This window comes from Lytechinus variegatus, chromosome 11, assembly GCF_018143015.1.
Source record: "Lytechinus variegatus isolate NC3 chromosome 11, Lvar_3.0, whole genome shotgun sequence".
Classification (NCBI taxonomy): Eukaryota; Metazoa; Echinodermata; class Echinoidea; order Temnopleuroida; family Toxopneustidae; genus Lytechinus; species Lytechinus variegatus.
In genome coordinates this window covers 10,116,011-10,133,795 of record NC_054750.1, presented here as the reverse complement: position 1 = coordinate 10,133,795, position 17,785 = coordinate 10,116,011, and the positions used below count along the sequence as shown (strand labels likewise).

General features: G+C 35.3%; 1 protein-coding gene across 1 annotated transcript; it reads right to left on the bottom strand.

Annotated features, from left to right (window-relative positions):
• Positions 1-7,285: 7,285 nt before the first annotated feature.
• LOC121424238 lies at positions 7,286-16,753 on the bottom strand. The gene is made up of 4 exons (XM_041619843.1): positions 16,017-16,753; positions 10,913-11,137; positions 9,554-9,926; positions 7,286-8,802 (listed from the first exon to the last, which is right to left on the bottom strand). The coding sequence occupies exons 1-4, from the start codon at positions 16,579-16,581 to the stop codon at positions 8,412-8,414; spliced, it is 1,554 nt and encodes a 517-aa protein (XP_041475777.1). The 5' UTR covers positions 16,582-16,753; the 3' UTR covers positions 7,286-8,411.
• Between the last annotated feature and the right edge of the window lie 1,032 nt (positions 16,754-17,785).

Here is a 17,785-nt window from a genome sequence, read left to right as displayed (position 1 = left end):
TTAACGATCCTTATTTCGTTTTCAGACTGACGAACCTTCAGAACAACGAACCTTATTTTGCTTTCGGATAAACGAACCTGCGGAACAACGAACCTTATTTCGTTTTCAGATTATTGAACCTTCGGAATAACGGCACAAATGCACGGATTAACGAACCCTTTTACGTTTTCGGATTAACAAACATCGAGGTATAGGCAATTTATGTGTTTCAGAATTACGAACCTTCGGAATAAGGACCCTTCGGAACTACGAACCTTCGGAATTACGAAGTGTAACCGGTAGCTATTGCTACTTTGTCAGATATGCAAATACTATGCAAATGTAATTTGTACAATATGAAACATATGGATTATAATTGCTGGAATATGCTGCTATAGTATAATTGCCCTAAATGTAAAATGTTATAATTTTTGTATTATTCATTAGTGATGCCTTTGTAGAAGCATGTGATAATAATAATGGTAGGAGCACCATGAGCATCAAATCTGACATGAGTTTATAACAACCATCTCTTACTAGAAGGAAGGATTTTAGTATGATGTACCACCATGTGTGTGGGGGGGGTGGTGCTGTTTTGTATCATGTGAGTATGTCAGTATTCTACTCATTGTGTGAGCACGTGTGTTAAAAGTATGTGTTTTAAATTTTATAGAAACTTGCAGGGATTCCATTTCAAATCCAGTCCATTTGAATGGAAATTGAATTGAATATTTGATATAACACATTTTCCTTATGGTTGCACTTGTTTTTCCACTATAAATGTGTTGGTCACTCAACATTGGTATCATTTCAGAAGTGACCTGTTGATCAATATTTACAAATTCATTAAAAAGAATACATGGGCTTTCAAGGGCTTGAACATTTTCAGAGTAAGAGCAGGAAAAGAGAAAGAGTTCAGTTTTGGAAAGGTAACAACTTTTTTTTGTATTTTCTCAATTTAACAAGAAGTTGATTTAACTGAAAGGGTAAAATGCAAATGATTACTCGTCAAATGCCCTAATGTTCAACATATGAAATTTTAAGAAAAGTTATGGCTGATCTTCCTGATAAGCTTGATTGAATGTCTAGCGTGACTTTTTTGAATGAAATATACATGTATTTCTTATCAATTCACTAATTCCCAAATGTCACTCTTAACACCTGTGTTGAATTAATGATATTTATTAAATTACTTACAAAATGTGTATCCCACTATAACATTTATTGTTTTATAGATTTTGGGGTAATCAGTTTTAGCCCATAGTTATAGATTTATTTAATACTTTTTCTTTCCAGAATCTTTGATCTTTCTCAAATGGCATAATGTACATTGTACCACATTCCAAAATGAATATATACCTTGATGATGTAAATGAAATATCAATTGCAATTTGCTGTGAACCTGATTTTTGCCTAAAGATTTGCCTAAATATTTGGTAATAAATGCATCCGTCCAAGAAAATTGATGAAATCAAAGTGAGTCTGTCCTTACTTACATGAGTGAATAAGGGAGTTTCAAGAAGTTAAAGGGCAAGCCCACCCACAACAATATATTTGAATAAAATAAAAACATTTTTAACAAATAATAAATAAATAAACTTTATCTGAATCAGATATAAAATCAGAATTTGATACATTTTGAAATGCTGTAAATAAATTATTTTACTTGCAATTTGATCAAATTATTAGTGTGATATGCTTTTCCAATTTTTCTCACTATTTTTCAAATCAACATGTTGTTGGGTCGCACTTGGCCTTTAAATGTATATTTTTAATCACAGTTTAAAATATAGTATCAAACCTGCCACAAGTTTCAATACCCAGAACTCTGACATTTATTGATACATATTCACACGGTGTGAATATGTATCAATAACCCCTGAAATACTGATTAAAAGCCATAATGGTAGTCAAAGATGAATTTATCAAACTATTTTTTTTATTTCTTACAAACTTTAGTTGAAAAATCAAGCTAAGGTCTTGAGGTTCTCATAGCAATCCATTGATTATTATGATTTAGAATGTTAAAATATTGGTTAAAAATAAACCAATCGCATGAAGTTAAATGAAGTTCCCCTGTTTAGTGAAAGTCTGAGGGAAAGTAACAAGATTTTTTAGAACTATATTTGAAGTCAGCAGATGAATGTGTAGGTCACTAGATCTATGAATTCAAATTCATATTTGTTCATTCCAAACAGAAAAATACTTCAAACTACCATTACATACAATAACTTTTTATAATTTATCTGAGAATTAACATTTAGTGAAAGTGATTAGTGAAAGCAAATTATTTAGTTATCTTCAAACAGTGACCTTGAAATTGGTAGAAATTGGGTGATGTACTCGAAAGCATAACTTATATAATGTAGCTCTCACCATTCAAAGTAATGACTGAATAAATAAATAAATTAACAATCCACATTATATAACACTATTTTGTAATTGATTTTTTATATCTTAAAATCTTTCTGGAACATACCACAATTGCATCATAGTTTCTTACAGTGAGCTATTATGTTACAAATTTAAGACTGAATAATTTACAAGTTTTAGAATTAAATATATAGGCATTTTTATTTTCGAATTCCAGGTACACATTCTTGAAAGTTCCAGTAATTTTTATTTCAGAATTCATGTTTTGGTATATTAAGCAAATCACAAATATACGAAATAGACGAATGGTAAACATAAACGACAAACAACATTTCTTATTTGCAATGGGTCCTTTATTTTGGTGGTAAATGTTACAAACTCTTAAAATACAAAACATATGGGAATACAGACAGAAACTGCAGAGGATTTTTTTTTACATGAACATATTTTTTTTTAATTGACACCTACAGAAAATTTTTCTTCAAAATATCTTTGGTAGTTCCCTCAGTTTAAAGGTAATTAGACATTGATCATAAAAAAGATCTCATGGAAATACAATGCCTGCCGTATGCTGTGGAGTTAAATGTGATGGAAAAGAGTAAAGGTATGAGAAGTAATAGTAGTAGTAGTAGTAGTATAGTAGTAGTAGTAGAAGTAGTAGTAAAGTAGTAGTCGTAGTAGTAGTAGCAGTAGCAGTATTAGTAGTAGTGTAAGTAATATAGTAGTATTAGTACTAGTAGTAGTAGTAGTAGTAGTAGTAGTACTAGTAGTTGTAGTAGAAGTAGTAGTAGCAGTATAGTAGTGGTACTAAAAGTAGTAGAAGTAGAAGTTGTAGTAGTAGTAGTGGCAGTAGTAGTAGTAATAAAAGTGTTGGTTGTCCTAGGAAACTAGGAAAAAACAGAGCAATTCTAGTTTTTCAGCCTTTTTAATGGTAAAGATTTTCTTTCCTTTTTTCTTTTGTCTTAAAAAGCGATCGTTTTGGGGTTTTGTACATTTTTTTTTCTATTTGTATTCATAATGTTTTTTATATGTATAATAAAGCCATGCACCAATGTTGAGCGAAATGAAAGCGACTATACAGAACAACGCTCTTATCTAAACAGCGCGCAGGAGGGTTTTTTTTCGTTATTTTGCGAAACTTTCAATAGCAAAACAATCATGGCACAAAAAAGTGACAAAGACATGTATAATTTTGTATATCATTGTGAGGTAGAGGGACTAGAGTCTGAAACCAAATGGTTCATAGATCATGAAAAGTAGTCGATATGCATGTGAATAAGGCAAAATGGCGTACAAACTTTAAGAATATATATCTATTGTACCATGAATCTGATGAATGAGTTCTCTGCTTTTTATGCGATTGTATAGTTATGTAAGCAATTAAGACATTTAAACTTTCTCAAGAAGGCAAAATGATAGTTAAAACATCTTGAACAAATAATCAAGGTTCCTAAAATATTGAAGTGTGTTAAACATTGTCATAAATGATTTTTGTTAGGCTAAAGAAACCATCGATTGACTTTTTGCTTGTTCATTTACATTTTCATAAGAATGTTAAGTCCTATAATTAATATTCATTACTTTATAGGTACTTATTACGCATTAAATATCATGCGCGAATTGGCACTTAAGCATAACTTTTAGTCGGACTTAAACATAAATTTGTTAATTTTCGGTGATATTAGTGGTACGCAAGAGACTGGCTCAAGTTTGGGGGTATGACACTAACTTTTGTAACCCTTGGCCCATGGTGTAGGAAACAGTTTGTCTTTGCATAATCGAAAGTTGAGAATCGGCCTTCTGGTAGTTTTGTTTTTGCGCATGCGTGCAAAAATGACACGCGCAAACAATTACACTGAGTATAAAACGCGCGAGTGCGATGAATTTTGCGACGTAACCGCGTGCAATGTGGTATGGTTTTAGTATGAGCTTTCATGCAGCTTGTCAATGATGAAGTGGAATCTAGAAAAAACTTTAACACAGTGAGAAACTTCTTGGGGTTTTTTTTTTTTTTTGGGGGGGGGTGTTTGTTTGCTATTTACTTGTGATGTCTCGCAATTATCAATAGACTACGTTAGTTCAGAATTACATAATTTCTTCATTCATGTCACCCTTGGCTACGCCTCGGACAATACCTTACTCTCACGTCAAAATATGTAACGCTAATATTAACGTAGTATTAAACTGCGGATCTCCGATACAGCGGACGAAGGATACAGAAGAAGAAGATATTGATCTAATTTGGGCATTATGAGCCACGCAAATATTTTTTTATTGTTGTTTCTATCTAATGTGGAACTTCGGATGAAACTGCAATGGACCGCAATATTACTTGTGTCTCGGATCAGCCAGGTCGATACGCAACGTCTGCAGTTTGCGCGTGATTCTCTGACTTGCAGGTTTGCACGTTTTGGCGGTTAACCTAACGTGTAACGAATGTGTTTGTGTTCACCCATTGGAATGCATTATATCCTCAATAAATTGAACATTTGGGATATATTTACACGGAGGTCTCTCTCCCATTTCTACTATAACATACCTCCAAGGCTCATCAGAATTTTCCAAGACAGAATGTAACCAAGAACGTGTCCTTGGTATACACGGCGTAGGGAGCGGCGGCACTGGGCGGAGGGCATTCGGACGCAAAATTATTATTTTTTGTCTCGCCTACCTAACAATACGAGATTATAGGTGCCGCATTTCCGATGACGACGCCGCGGCGTCGTCAATTTTGAAATCTTAACCAAGTTGAAGTTTTTCAAATGTCACATCTTAGGAAGTATATGGGCCTAGTTCATGAAATTTGGAAATGAAGAGTAATCAAGTATCCCTGATCATTTCGCACGAGTGTCAGGTCACATGGCCAAGGTAAAAGGTCATTAGGGTCAATGAACTTTATTTGACTATGTTTTGGGTATTAAAATTAAAATCTTCAACAAGGTTAAGTTTATGAAATTCATTGAGAAAAATTCACGAGAGAAATCATCTATTTAGTGTTAAAATGTTTCCAGTCATGCGTTGGATTTTAAAGGAAAGAGGTACATTAATATGCAGTTGCGTTGTATGAAAATTCTGTCAGCGCTTGCTTTGGGTAATGGTAATAGCTTGCATGAGGTAGGTCTACCCAGTAATGAATTAAACATGCTTGGTGCTCTTAACTCGATGGCAAGTGTGTGTGTACATAATTATATATCGGCTGCGTCAAAAGTCTGTAGAACAGTAGATTTGTAATGCATCAACGTTCATTACTGAGTATGCTATGTACAGTCTTTTAAAAGTTTTATGTTTCAATTATGTTTAATTAGTATAGGCTATGTATTTTTCACTCGTATTGTTTGGATTTTAAAATATAAACAGGTGACAATTCTTGAAATCGAGTTACCCTTCAAAACAGGTTCAACTGTTGTTAGGCGTATATTAAAGTGTTATAGACTTATATATTTTGGAACGATAATGACTTTGATATAGCAATGCAAATATGCTAGTGTTTTTAGTTTGACCGGTCACATGTAAGAACAGTCATACCGGTGAATCCGACTCCACACCGACCAAATCTTTTACGTTCTTAAAGGAGAAAAAGAGAAAAATCAAGCATACACTGAAAATTTAATCATAATCGGATGTAAATAATTAAGTTGCGACATGTTAAATTTGCTTAATTTCACTAAACATTTATTTGCATACCCCGGTCGGTATGCAAATGAGGGAACTGATGATATCACTCACTACATCTTTTGTATTTTAATATATGAAATGTGAAATATCCTAATTTTCTCCTCAATGTCCTGTGAAACTAAGTTTGTATTTCTCCCTGAACATGTGAAATTACAATTGTTTAACTTTTTATGGTTCATTGAAGTTGGTCCTTATTTTCAAATCTGTGATAATTGAAATCCTGTGTAATTCAGACAATAAAAACAAAAGAAATAGCGAATGAGGGACACCATCGATTCTCTCATTTGCACGTGACTAAATTGTGCATATAACTGTATTGTGAAAAATAAGCGAAACTTCAAAATGTCACAACTTTCTCATTTTATATCCGACTTTGATGAAATTTTCAGCGTTATGCTTGTTCGATTTTTCTCTGTAGATTAAAATCAACATTTTTCTGGGGTGTACTTGACCTTGGCATATCGGTTTTTATACAGTCAATTTATTTGGTGTGGCTGTAGTGATCGCACATGGTTGGTGGTGGTGGTGTTTTTTTTACCTGATTGCTAAGAAAGCATGAATGCCTGTAAGCAAACAACCAGAGGACCGACGGCTTAAGGTCCTCTCCGAAGAACCTGGTACTGAGGATTAATGCCTTACCAAAGGGGGGCACTAGCGCACCAAGCGGGAATCGAACCCGGGTCACTGGAATACGAATCCCCCCCGCTCTACCGACTGAGCTATCGCGCCTCCACGTTGATTCTCACGACGATTATGATTATGCCTTAAAGATATAAATTCCATCACATATCGGCCGCTCAACAAACAAATCAATTAATGTACCCTTGACATTCTGTTATTAAATGCGAACTGATATTACTTAAGATACTGGTCGCCAAAATATTCCCGTACTTTTCTCTGAAGTGGTCGAATATACTCGGGCGCCTACTCACAATAATGTAGTATTTAGAAAAGAAACGTTATCACAATGGATGTCAATCAATAATATGAAGGTCTTCTGCTTCATAATATCAGACATAATTCATGACCTATTATTATTTGGAGTAAATCGGCTTGAATATTCTCACGGAAATGAATTTTAGAAAACGAATTTTAATTTAGCCAACATTGAAGAAATATTACCTCATTCCAAGCTCTTCATGAATAGAATAGTATTAGTTACTATAATAACAACAACAATGATAATGACAGTTGCAATAAGTTTCATAATAAAAATTAGAATAAAAGTCATAATAACAATGTTGATAATGACACTGGATAGTACAACAATCTTTATTGTATCGATGTTTCCTACTAAAATACGGTTTCAAAATATCCTGTTCAAACTGTTTTGAACACCATTGGAAAAGAGACAACAAATTGAATTTTACATCAATTATAGATATGATATCAAACTTTTTTTTATTACAAATCCCATTGTTATCGATCTTTTATTCATTCCTATCAACATTTAATAAATTTCAGTTCACCCTTTTTTCGGGCATTCTTCTTCAGGTTATCGGGCAACATTCAAGTTAAATTATCACATTCGACTTTTCAGAGAAATCTACGAAGCAATCAAGAATTTTAGAGCTAAATATACATTACCCTTTTATAAACAAAAGACACCCCTTTTGATTTGCGTCAGGAAGACGAGAAGATATTCGACATGTGTGACTTTTTTGAAGTTCACGCCGACTCAGTGTCTGCACTTAATTACATCTGTTTCGCTCCTCATTTATGTTCGCATTTGTGGCGTATGTCATAGTTCAAGGATTTTTCAGGAAAAATGCAACGTTGAAATCATTTGATGTCTTCACAAAAGGTTATGCTACCATGGCTTTAGTCACATGAACGAAACATACCCCATACCGACCGATAGTACGTCATTGAAGAAAGGTGTATTATTAGTTTTATCGGTCTGATATTGGTTTTGTTCATGTCACCGCGACACCAACACTAGCTAGTTTACTTAAGTAACAAAGAAATAACAAAATAATCATAAAATCGATTTTCAACACAATTAACAGCTTCTTTTACAATTATCGATCACATTCTTATCAATGGTAAGTAAACTACAATAATAAAAGATAAATTTTAGCACATTAAATGGCATATTAGCAAATAGATTGTTTGGAAACAGTTCCTCGAGCAGCTCCACTTAAAAAGTTTAAGTGAAAGAGCGCACTTTGCCTTTAAAAATTATTGTTTTCCAAATTGTGCAATGTTTATCTTAATCAAGAAGGTATAAGGAAAGTGGGCTATAACTGCAATCGCCTCTGCATTTGTGCCGTCGGTGTAGTGGGTGATTAACATAATCCGATCATTAATTATAAAATACCCGTTTATCTGGATCTGCTATCATAATAATGATACAGTGACCGAGTCCTCGTGTGCTTCCTATTTTAAGAGGATGTTTTATTGGTTGTGGCCTCTTCGGGTGGCGTCTTGATCTTCGGTACTCTTTTCTTACTGCACGAGCATTCGTGGACAATGAGATTGGGAACTCGCATGATTTGGATGTCTCCGGTTTCGGCAAATACCAGCGCGTCGAAATCCTCGCTGCGCGATGGACGACATTTGCGGTCATGCTGCGGCGATGGACCGTCAACTTGCATGAGGTTGACCATGAAGCTTTCGAAGGTCATGGAACTGGTTGGTGTGAGGCATGACCCGAAGCAAACACTTGTTGTAAGTCTCCGAGGGGATATGATCCAGTGCCATCCAAGATCCGAGAAAGAAATGTCCAGCGTCCGACGGCAACAACCTGGAAACCCAGAACATGTCAATGTGTTGCTGCGGATAACCAGAAGTGGAAAATAAAGAAGTTCGTGATACTTTTTTTAAACGAAATGAAAATCGATTTCAAAAATAGACTTATTGCTCTGTTTTGGATAGTATACATGTATATTTTCGTAAACTGCCCTTCTTTACCCTTGTAAACTTCGTTCATTGAGTGATCAAACAGTCTGGTCGATTGCAAGGATCCCGACGCTGCCACCATATGATTTTTTTAATGGCTAAACGTGGAGGCTAAAGTAAAATGCCATTCAAATGGCGGTTTACAAAGTGTACCATACAAAGATGGCATGGAATTATACTTTCAATAATTTAATAACAAACAGAGCAATGTGGTGGGTGACTGAGAATATGAGATGGATCTTACCTTTAAATGATGCATTTTAAATGTAATAAATCTCATGCAATGACAGGAAAGTATTTCTTTGAGACACAACTCCATTATCATTCTATGATATTTTGAATGATGTTTGGCGTAATTACCATAGACATGCGTGCCTACTTTAAGCACAGGACCCCTAATATATCCAGGAACCAAATTTGTTTTTAAGACACAATAAGTCCATCTTCATGATCTTATTAAAGTACCTAATGAAAATACGATATATTCCGTCTGATCATGTCTGTTAATTAACTTTCAAGTTCAGTTCTACTAACTTCGGTACAACATTTAAGAACATTATGAAGATGTGAAATACTGTGACTTGATACAATCTCTGTCGATAAACTGCAGTTAGAATGTACTTACTTTGGCATGAAATCTTCAGTTCCACGCCATGCTACCGCTCTTCGTTCCCGGATCTGTCTTTCTACGACGTTGAGTTGAGTCGTTCGCAGTGTCGCCGTCGTCGTCGTCGACGAGGAGGCGGTCGAGGGGTTCGTCCCGTTGAATTCTACGTCGACCACCAGTACGGGCAGCTTGTTTGACTCCATGGGGATGAAGTTGCTGATGGTGGGGTTGCCATTGTCGTTGCTGATCACAGAGAGTTTCAGAAGAAGCGTGTTGTCCTCTTGAAGTGCCCTGGAAACAAGTGAGGATCCTTGGGGAAGTGAGGCACTCTTCCACGTCCATGGTGCGTCATAAGAGATGTTCTGAACTGATATACTCTCCCTGTAAGCACCTACAGAAAAGGATAAACCGCCAATTGGTCCAAACCCACTTCGTTGATTTACATTTGCAATTAATCTATAAAAAGCATTTGGTCTACTTTCAGATGGTCTAATACCACGTAGGCTATCAATATGGTGTAATTGTCGTTTGGTCTACACTTCACTAGATCTAAGACCCACTTAACCGATTACCAAGTTCGTCAAAATTGGTTGTCTTCTTATTACTTTTTTACTTATTAAATTATGTTCCCATAATTATACACTAATATCATCTTGTTATAGACCAAGACATTATTAGACGAAATGGGTAGCCTACGGCGGCTGTAAACCCTAACCTACTGCTTTGTTTCCTTTTTTTTTTGCTTTGTCTTGTATCACATGGTATTTTCCTACTTCTCATCTTCAACAAAATTAATTCAAACAATTTGGTTTAAATGTCATAGGTCTAAAGCTCATTTACCATCTAATTTCAAAAGTGAAATATACGCTTTGTAAAATTAGAAGACTAAGTATAAAGTACACCAACTGGATAATTGGACATCATGAAAATTAGACTAAGTTGGTATCAGGCCAAGTGTGGGGTAGACCAACTTGATAGTAGACCAAATGGTTACAGCTATTTTGGTATTTAACTATCTGGCCCGTATTAACTATATAGTTTAATTTAAAAATCTGGTTTAAGTTGCGGTTTAACTATGTGCAGCTTGTTATGACACAAATTTCTAACAAATGCTGGTTCAAATTGTCAGAACAATCAGTGGCGAACTATGGGGGGGGGGTAGGGGTTAAACCCCCACCTCGGGCTCTCTAAAAATAATACTTTAAAAAAGGAGTGTGGGATCAAACTCCAACACCCCTTCCTGTTTACGAGGAGTCGCGCAAGCAGAACAGTGCATGGCAAATCGTTTTTTAAGAAAAAAAAGGCGGTTTCTTATGATGGGTAATATCCGAGGAGCTGTTTTTGCTTTAAAATTAAAATTTGAGCTATTTTCCTTACCTTCTCCCGACGTCGGGAATTTGGCCACGATGGTGACGTTGTGATGGACAGTTCTCGGACTGGTGTTGTCATGGTTACGGGAAGTCGGGGAGCGGTTACCCGCCGGCAAGAGGACGATCGCACCACGAATAACAATGGCGTTGTTGTTGAGTTCGGCGGGCAGCTCGAATCGGTAGCATTCATCGGGTTTTCCCGCTTCGTTCGGTCCACCACACTGGATACGAACTAGTGAGAGAAAAAAAAGTCGTACGAAATTCGTTTATTATCCGAAACAAACTCCGAAGCTCTATCCTGGGGCCCCGTTGCCTCAATGCAACTACTAACTACCGTGATTGCAGTGCTAAGCAGCCAATCAGAATCAAGGCCTCCAGGAAAGTTGCAATTGAATGGCAAAGTTACCATGTTAGTAACTGTTATGAAACAGTCCTAGTGCCCCTTCTTATAAAGAGTTACGATTGATCCGATCAATCTCGTTCATATGAAAATCCATCAATGTCATAATTCTCTCTTTTGGAAATTTGTTCAATATCATTTGAAAACAAATAGAAGCATACTGAATTTTCAAGAAAACTGCATATATTAATATACGTTTTTTTTATAAAATATTTTGAACAAACATATATTTAAATGTTGTTGACGTTGCTGGCTTTCCATAGTTGCGACTGATCGGATTAATCGCAACTCTTTACAAGATCGGCCCCTGGTGACATCTCCAACAACGTAATGTAATTTTTAAAAATATATCTATTTATATTGTAATACAAGCCTTGTCTCACAAAGATATGTCTTAAAATCATTCAGAGTTTATAACTGCAACAGAGAAATAAATGTAGTAACCACTAAAAAAGGAACTTGATAAATGAAAAATTAAACTGTAAGTTCCTTTTCATGGGGGAAATGATTACTTAACTATTTTCAAAATTAACTGTCATCGATATGAATTCTGTGAGTGATAGTGAATCTTCTATTTCTTGTATAGAAGTCAGAAATTTCCGGACAGGAAATAACTATCAAGTAGCAAGTGAAAAACGAAACCCTTTGGAGACCTCTTTTTCATCGTTTTATTTTGTTTGTTTCCATATTTTATTGAGGAACATATCTGTCATTTTGATCAATGTATTCCACATGCCTGCTTCTGGGCCGAAGAAACTCATACCACCTGGTAAGATTCTCAGAGAATATTTCCCCGAAAAATATTTCTTTTTCAACTTTGAACTTGAGACACAAATACAAGGTCAGACGGAGAGGCCAGCGAGAGAACAGTCAGATATAAACACAAAAAAGACATAATATGAGGAGAACGTAATCATCCATTTTTTGTATGAATCAAGTTAGTTCTTGGTATATACCAGTGAAATATTGAAATAATATAATGTCAGATAATATTTATTCAATTTATACATTAATCCACATGATTTTTCTATTTTTCAATTAGAGTTACTATCTCATTTGACTTGATTTTTATCTGATTTTTTTATCTCACAAAATATACATATTATTCGCTTTGAATATCAAATGATATTTGCTGTTTCACAAAGAAATACAGTTATGTGGAAAAATAAATTATTACATAAGTAGACAATATCGCAAGTTATTTCCAAAAATTTCTTTGCTATATTTTCACTTCCTAATACGAAGTCAAGTTATGTTTGAGTCATTTTGTGTATACAATATTATTGTGTTAGTACAGGTCCGAAGAGTAAAAAGGTTTGCGATCAATCCTAAAAAGCCTGGTAATTTGGCAATGCCAAGTAAAGATTATTTTTGTGTGCGCTTATTTTTTTTTAATACCACATATTACCGAATCAAATTGTCTGATTAGAATATATAAATTTTAAAGATACGCATTACATCTTTTAAAATACAATGTGATTTTATTTCCAACCAAATTTTCTTTATGTGAAACTTATATTGCGCTTAATACATAGAGAAAGTTTAATAGAAATGAGATTTTTTTTTACCAAACAAGTGCACACCAAGTTACCAATAATGCATATAGCATTTCCATTTATTTGAAAGCAGGATAAAAGAGCATTGTTGACTAAATGCCTTGCTCCCGGGCATAGGTGGCGCGGCCGGGGATCTAACCCCGGACTTTTTAATGTATAGCCAGGCGCCTTAGACCATTCGGCCATGGCACCTGCACAGAATTCAATTGCATTGAATTGAATTGAAAAAAATGAAATCGATTACAAAATAATAAATTAAGAAGATTGCCTCATAAGGCAGGTCTCTAAAAGTATTTCGGTTAGCAAATAGCGATCGGATTTCAAAATCAAAATAAGTACTATTCTCCATTCAACAAAATAGTTAGAGCTCATTGTTACAGAATATACATAATATACCTAAACGGTGAAGAAAATGTTACTTTAACTACGTGAAACGGTGAAAGAATGTGGAATATAGATTTATTATCATTCTCAGAAAAAAAATCCTTTGACTGTTCTCTTTACACAGAGTTAATTTCCATTTTCCAATTTGTTATGTACTACACATCTGTAAATTAAAAGAATATTGTTAACAAGTCAAATCGTGATAATCATATTGATCTGCAGAACCTATACAGGTTTTTCCAAACCTTGATATGAGTGAAACAAAATTAATAATAGATTTCACATTATACTATAAACAAATTATTTCTTTCATAATTATAAGGCATAAATTAAATCTCTTTCTAAAATAAGATATGTTACCCCAGCATTATTTTGATTATACATTTAGTAATCTAACTTTAAAAAATTATGTATCCTAGTTGGGCGAATGTGCTTTACAAGTCAGTAAAAGAATTATAGTCGCATTCGAGTTACTAAAACCGATCTAGTAAAACTTGAACATATTCTAGTAAGACATGACACGATTACTGTAAATATATTTTTAGGAGATCTCTGGGTTATATTGACAAAACACAAGACTCTGGCTAGAGTATAGTGACCAGATTCTGGCAAAAACAAAGTATCTGCAACTCTAGAATAAAGTTGATTTCTGGTGATCATGGGGATTTTGACTAAAATTACGTTCCGAGTGACTAGAATCGTGCTCCTAGAAGATATATAAAGGTTCTACACTGCAAAAGCACCAATGTTAATTCGACACCAGTCCGGTATCTGTATCGGAAAACACCAGAGAAGTGTTGAAACAACACCAGCTTAGAATCAAACTGATATTGATTTAACACAATGCTGTAATGCCTTTCTGGTGTTAGCATAACGCCAAACGGGTGTTGTTCCAATACCTGACTGGGTTTTCTGCAGTGTACTCAAATAATGTGGGCCGTGTTTCATAAAAAAATGTTATAATAACAAATTTGCAATTGCAGGTTTTAGCTACTGTAATCAATCAATTTGATTGACTGACAGTAAACTAGTCAATAAAATACTGTATTTGTTATGATAACAAGTCTTCATGAACCGAGACGCTTGTCATGTTGACTAGGATTTAGTTCATTTTGACCAGAAAGTTGCCGGTTCTCAAATCTTAGAGGGTTTCTATATTAACATTACTAGAATTCCCATCATTTTTACAATAATTTTTGTAATTTGTTAGAAACATTCCATCACCTTTACCATTAATTAGTGTGTTCTCTTGATTTTTTTATTATTAATATCGCTACAATTGCCTTAGGGAAGATAATCTGAGATAAATTTTACCAAATTCTGGCCATTTGACTATATTTTCGATTGAAAATTTGGGAAGTTTGATCAAGCTCCGCCCTTAAGGATTCTATAATATAATTAGTTCAATCTCACATCATAGAGCTTATATCATATACCATCCTTCTTGAATACATCAAGGGTTGTTGTTTTTGGAGGGATGCATTCAGACGTTCTTTTGCAAATAGGAGTCTGAATGAATGTATATAGTCATCGTAAGTTATTATAGTGTTTTTCCGACAACAAAAACTATCATCATTATGATAGCCGCAATTTCTTAAAAATAATCAGAATATTAGTCTTACGGTCATATGGCATTTCTACATAACAAAGATGTTACGTTGAATTAAAAAAAATGATTTAGAATAACTTCAATCAATAAGAATGTACAAAAAAGCAGGAAGTACATTGACCTTAAATTGTCCTTAAATGACAAAAATTAACTTTGTCATATCGTAACAGATCATAACATTAAGTGCTGTAAAATGGTTGTTTTTTTTGTACCCACAATAGAACAACTAGACATACAATAATGTATACTCCCAAATGAATGTGGGTAACGAAATCTTTAGAAACAGTACTTATCAAAATTATCATTCTTTGAAATAATAGAATATCCGCTTGTCATACATATACATGTATATAAATATTAAGTTCGTGGACTTCTTAACACTTTTGACAAAAATATGAGATTTTAATAATTACAGTAGTGTAGTTTTATCATTTTCAGCAGATACTTTGGGAGATATTAATATTTTATGATTTAGGATAGATATTGAACTAGAAGATATATGAAAGAGCTTAGATAAAATGTTAAGGGGAAACCCCTTAACAACAATTCACAAACTGCTGTCAAAATTGTCTGTTCCTTTGTCCATTTACTTTTTTTCCTTCCACAGGGTTCTTTCCCGGGTTCTTTATTTTCAAAAAAAGCATAGTTACATTGTATAAACATTTACAATTTTACGACAAACATTAAATAATCATGGTATATACATAATTCATAATACATAGACATGTGGTCAAAATCTATTGTCTATTTACTTCATCATAATTTTATTGCATTCTGTTCTTTAATATGGATTTTTTTGTAGAGATGATTATTTTACGAGGTATTTTCACTTACACGTAGTCTTAGAAGCATAGAATGCAGTTGGACAAGACATGGAACAAAAAAAGTAATGTTGTATGCCTTCTCTTATAGTTATTACTAATATGCATATCGCACCCTCTCAAAAAATACTAAGATCGACCACATGCTCTTATTATAATAATTGCGTAACAATGAACCAGCAGAACACTCATGGTCGATATTCTTGTGAATTGCTGGTTTATCCCCCTCGAATCAATGGTCAGGTCCTCAGGAACCATCATTGTACCAGCAAAGTAAGGCAATCAATGGAATGCCTGACTGACTGACTGACCAAGGGAGTGACTGAGCCAAAATGACCTACCTTCATCCGCAGTAATAGGTGTCCTACTTGGTCTCGAGCTACTTGGATGTGTGGTGGCTTCGTTGGTGACTACCTCTTCATCCGCCTCTTCCGGTGCACCAGGTCGAGACGGTTGATGATCTCTTGAGGTATTCCTCTTCATGGCATGTACGGTCTCCAAGTAAATCATGGTTATCTTTGGGCTCGTGACAATAGAACCTTTCCTGATGATGGGTGGGCGTACGATCACCTTCTCTCGATGTTCGGGAAGGTCGGATGAACGCTCAGGGCTTGGGTTGGGAGGGTTGTTGCTGGGATCCTTGCTGGCGATGAAGTTCTGGAACCACCTTCCTGCGTTCCTGACCTGTGTTGCGGATGGGACCTCTGGTGCAGGGTCATGGTGGTAGCTTGGTTCTCTCTGCAAGCTGTCCTGGGATCGCCCACGTCCAATCCCGAGTCGCCGACTGCTTCCACGTGGCCTGTGGTAGGGGCGGGAGTTCCTCGAGCATTCCACGTCGCTGACCAAAGCGGCAACGATTAGGATGACTGCAAGGTAAAGCAAAACTGACTTCGACAACGTAGCCATTTCGATGAATACGAACTCGGTTAAAGTCCACAAGACAACGAAGCGCGTACAATGTCCAAAAGGAAATCAATAAAGCTAGCAAGAGCAGGCTGGAACAGCGACCATGAAGAGGAGAATCGTAGGCACTTGCCGGCAGTCTGACATCACAAACTGTCGTGGTGTAAACCTCCCATCGAAGCATTTTATAGCTGGGTCGACCCAGTGCTGTTGCCGCCAGTGCAGCGGAGAATGAATAATAGCTCATGAACAGGTGTAGAGACTCCAGTGTGTCAGCCCAACATCTACAGGTTGTGTTTCGTCGCACGATTGCCGACATGAAATAAGAATCGAATGACGATTACATGGTGAGACCTCGTTTGTGACGTCATAACTTTTTTCCAATACTCTGACCAATCGGATGCCTAATTCGTGAACAAGTCACCGGGTTTCTCCGTTTGGAAAACTTTCTTTCTCCCCTATTTATTCCATTTAATCTTGAATGGAAAATGCCACCATCACTACTTATGGTGATCGACTGTACTGAAGTGATTTCATACTACTTAAAACCTAGAAAAAAAATAATATCCTGCAATGGATGATCGTTATTTAGTTTACCATGCGTGTATCAATTGTGAATGATTATGCATTCATGTTTATCAGTCGAAAAGGTCAATATCCAAACCAATTTTGCTGTGTGTCTATAGATAAAAAGGAAATGTCTACTATGAAAGATCGTGCTATTATAACTATATTGACCTGTGTCATTTATTATTGCCATTTATCTTAATCAAAATTAAGCTACTTAAGATCATCTTGTACAGCTATGTTCTTTCAAAGAACATTAAGCGGAATAATATGTTTTTCTGTCAGTATTTTGCGCCATCATTGCGAGAGGGCAATGTAATCAAAACGACTTAATTAATACAGCGCTTTCGCCAGAGGATACAAAGCGCAACTAGCATTAGCTCGAGCTCCACCATAAAAGTTTTATTTTGACTAGGTAATAAATAGGGCACACTGTAATTTCATCCCTCCTTTGACCACGCCCCATGTATTGTCGAACCTGGCGATGGGCTGAACGAGTGGTAATGCATTCTATGATTCTATGCATTCAGGTCTGCTGTTCATAAAATTATATCCCATTCTGGGAAATGGACAACATACACCAATTAAAGGACAGTGGCGTATATACTGGCGTTAAATATCCCCATTGAAGCTGCCGATA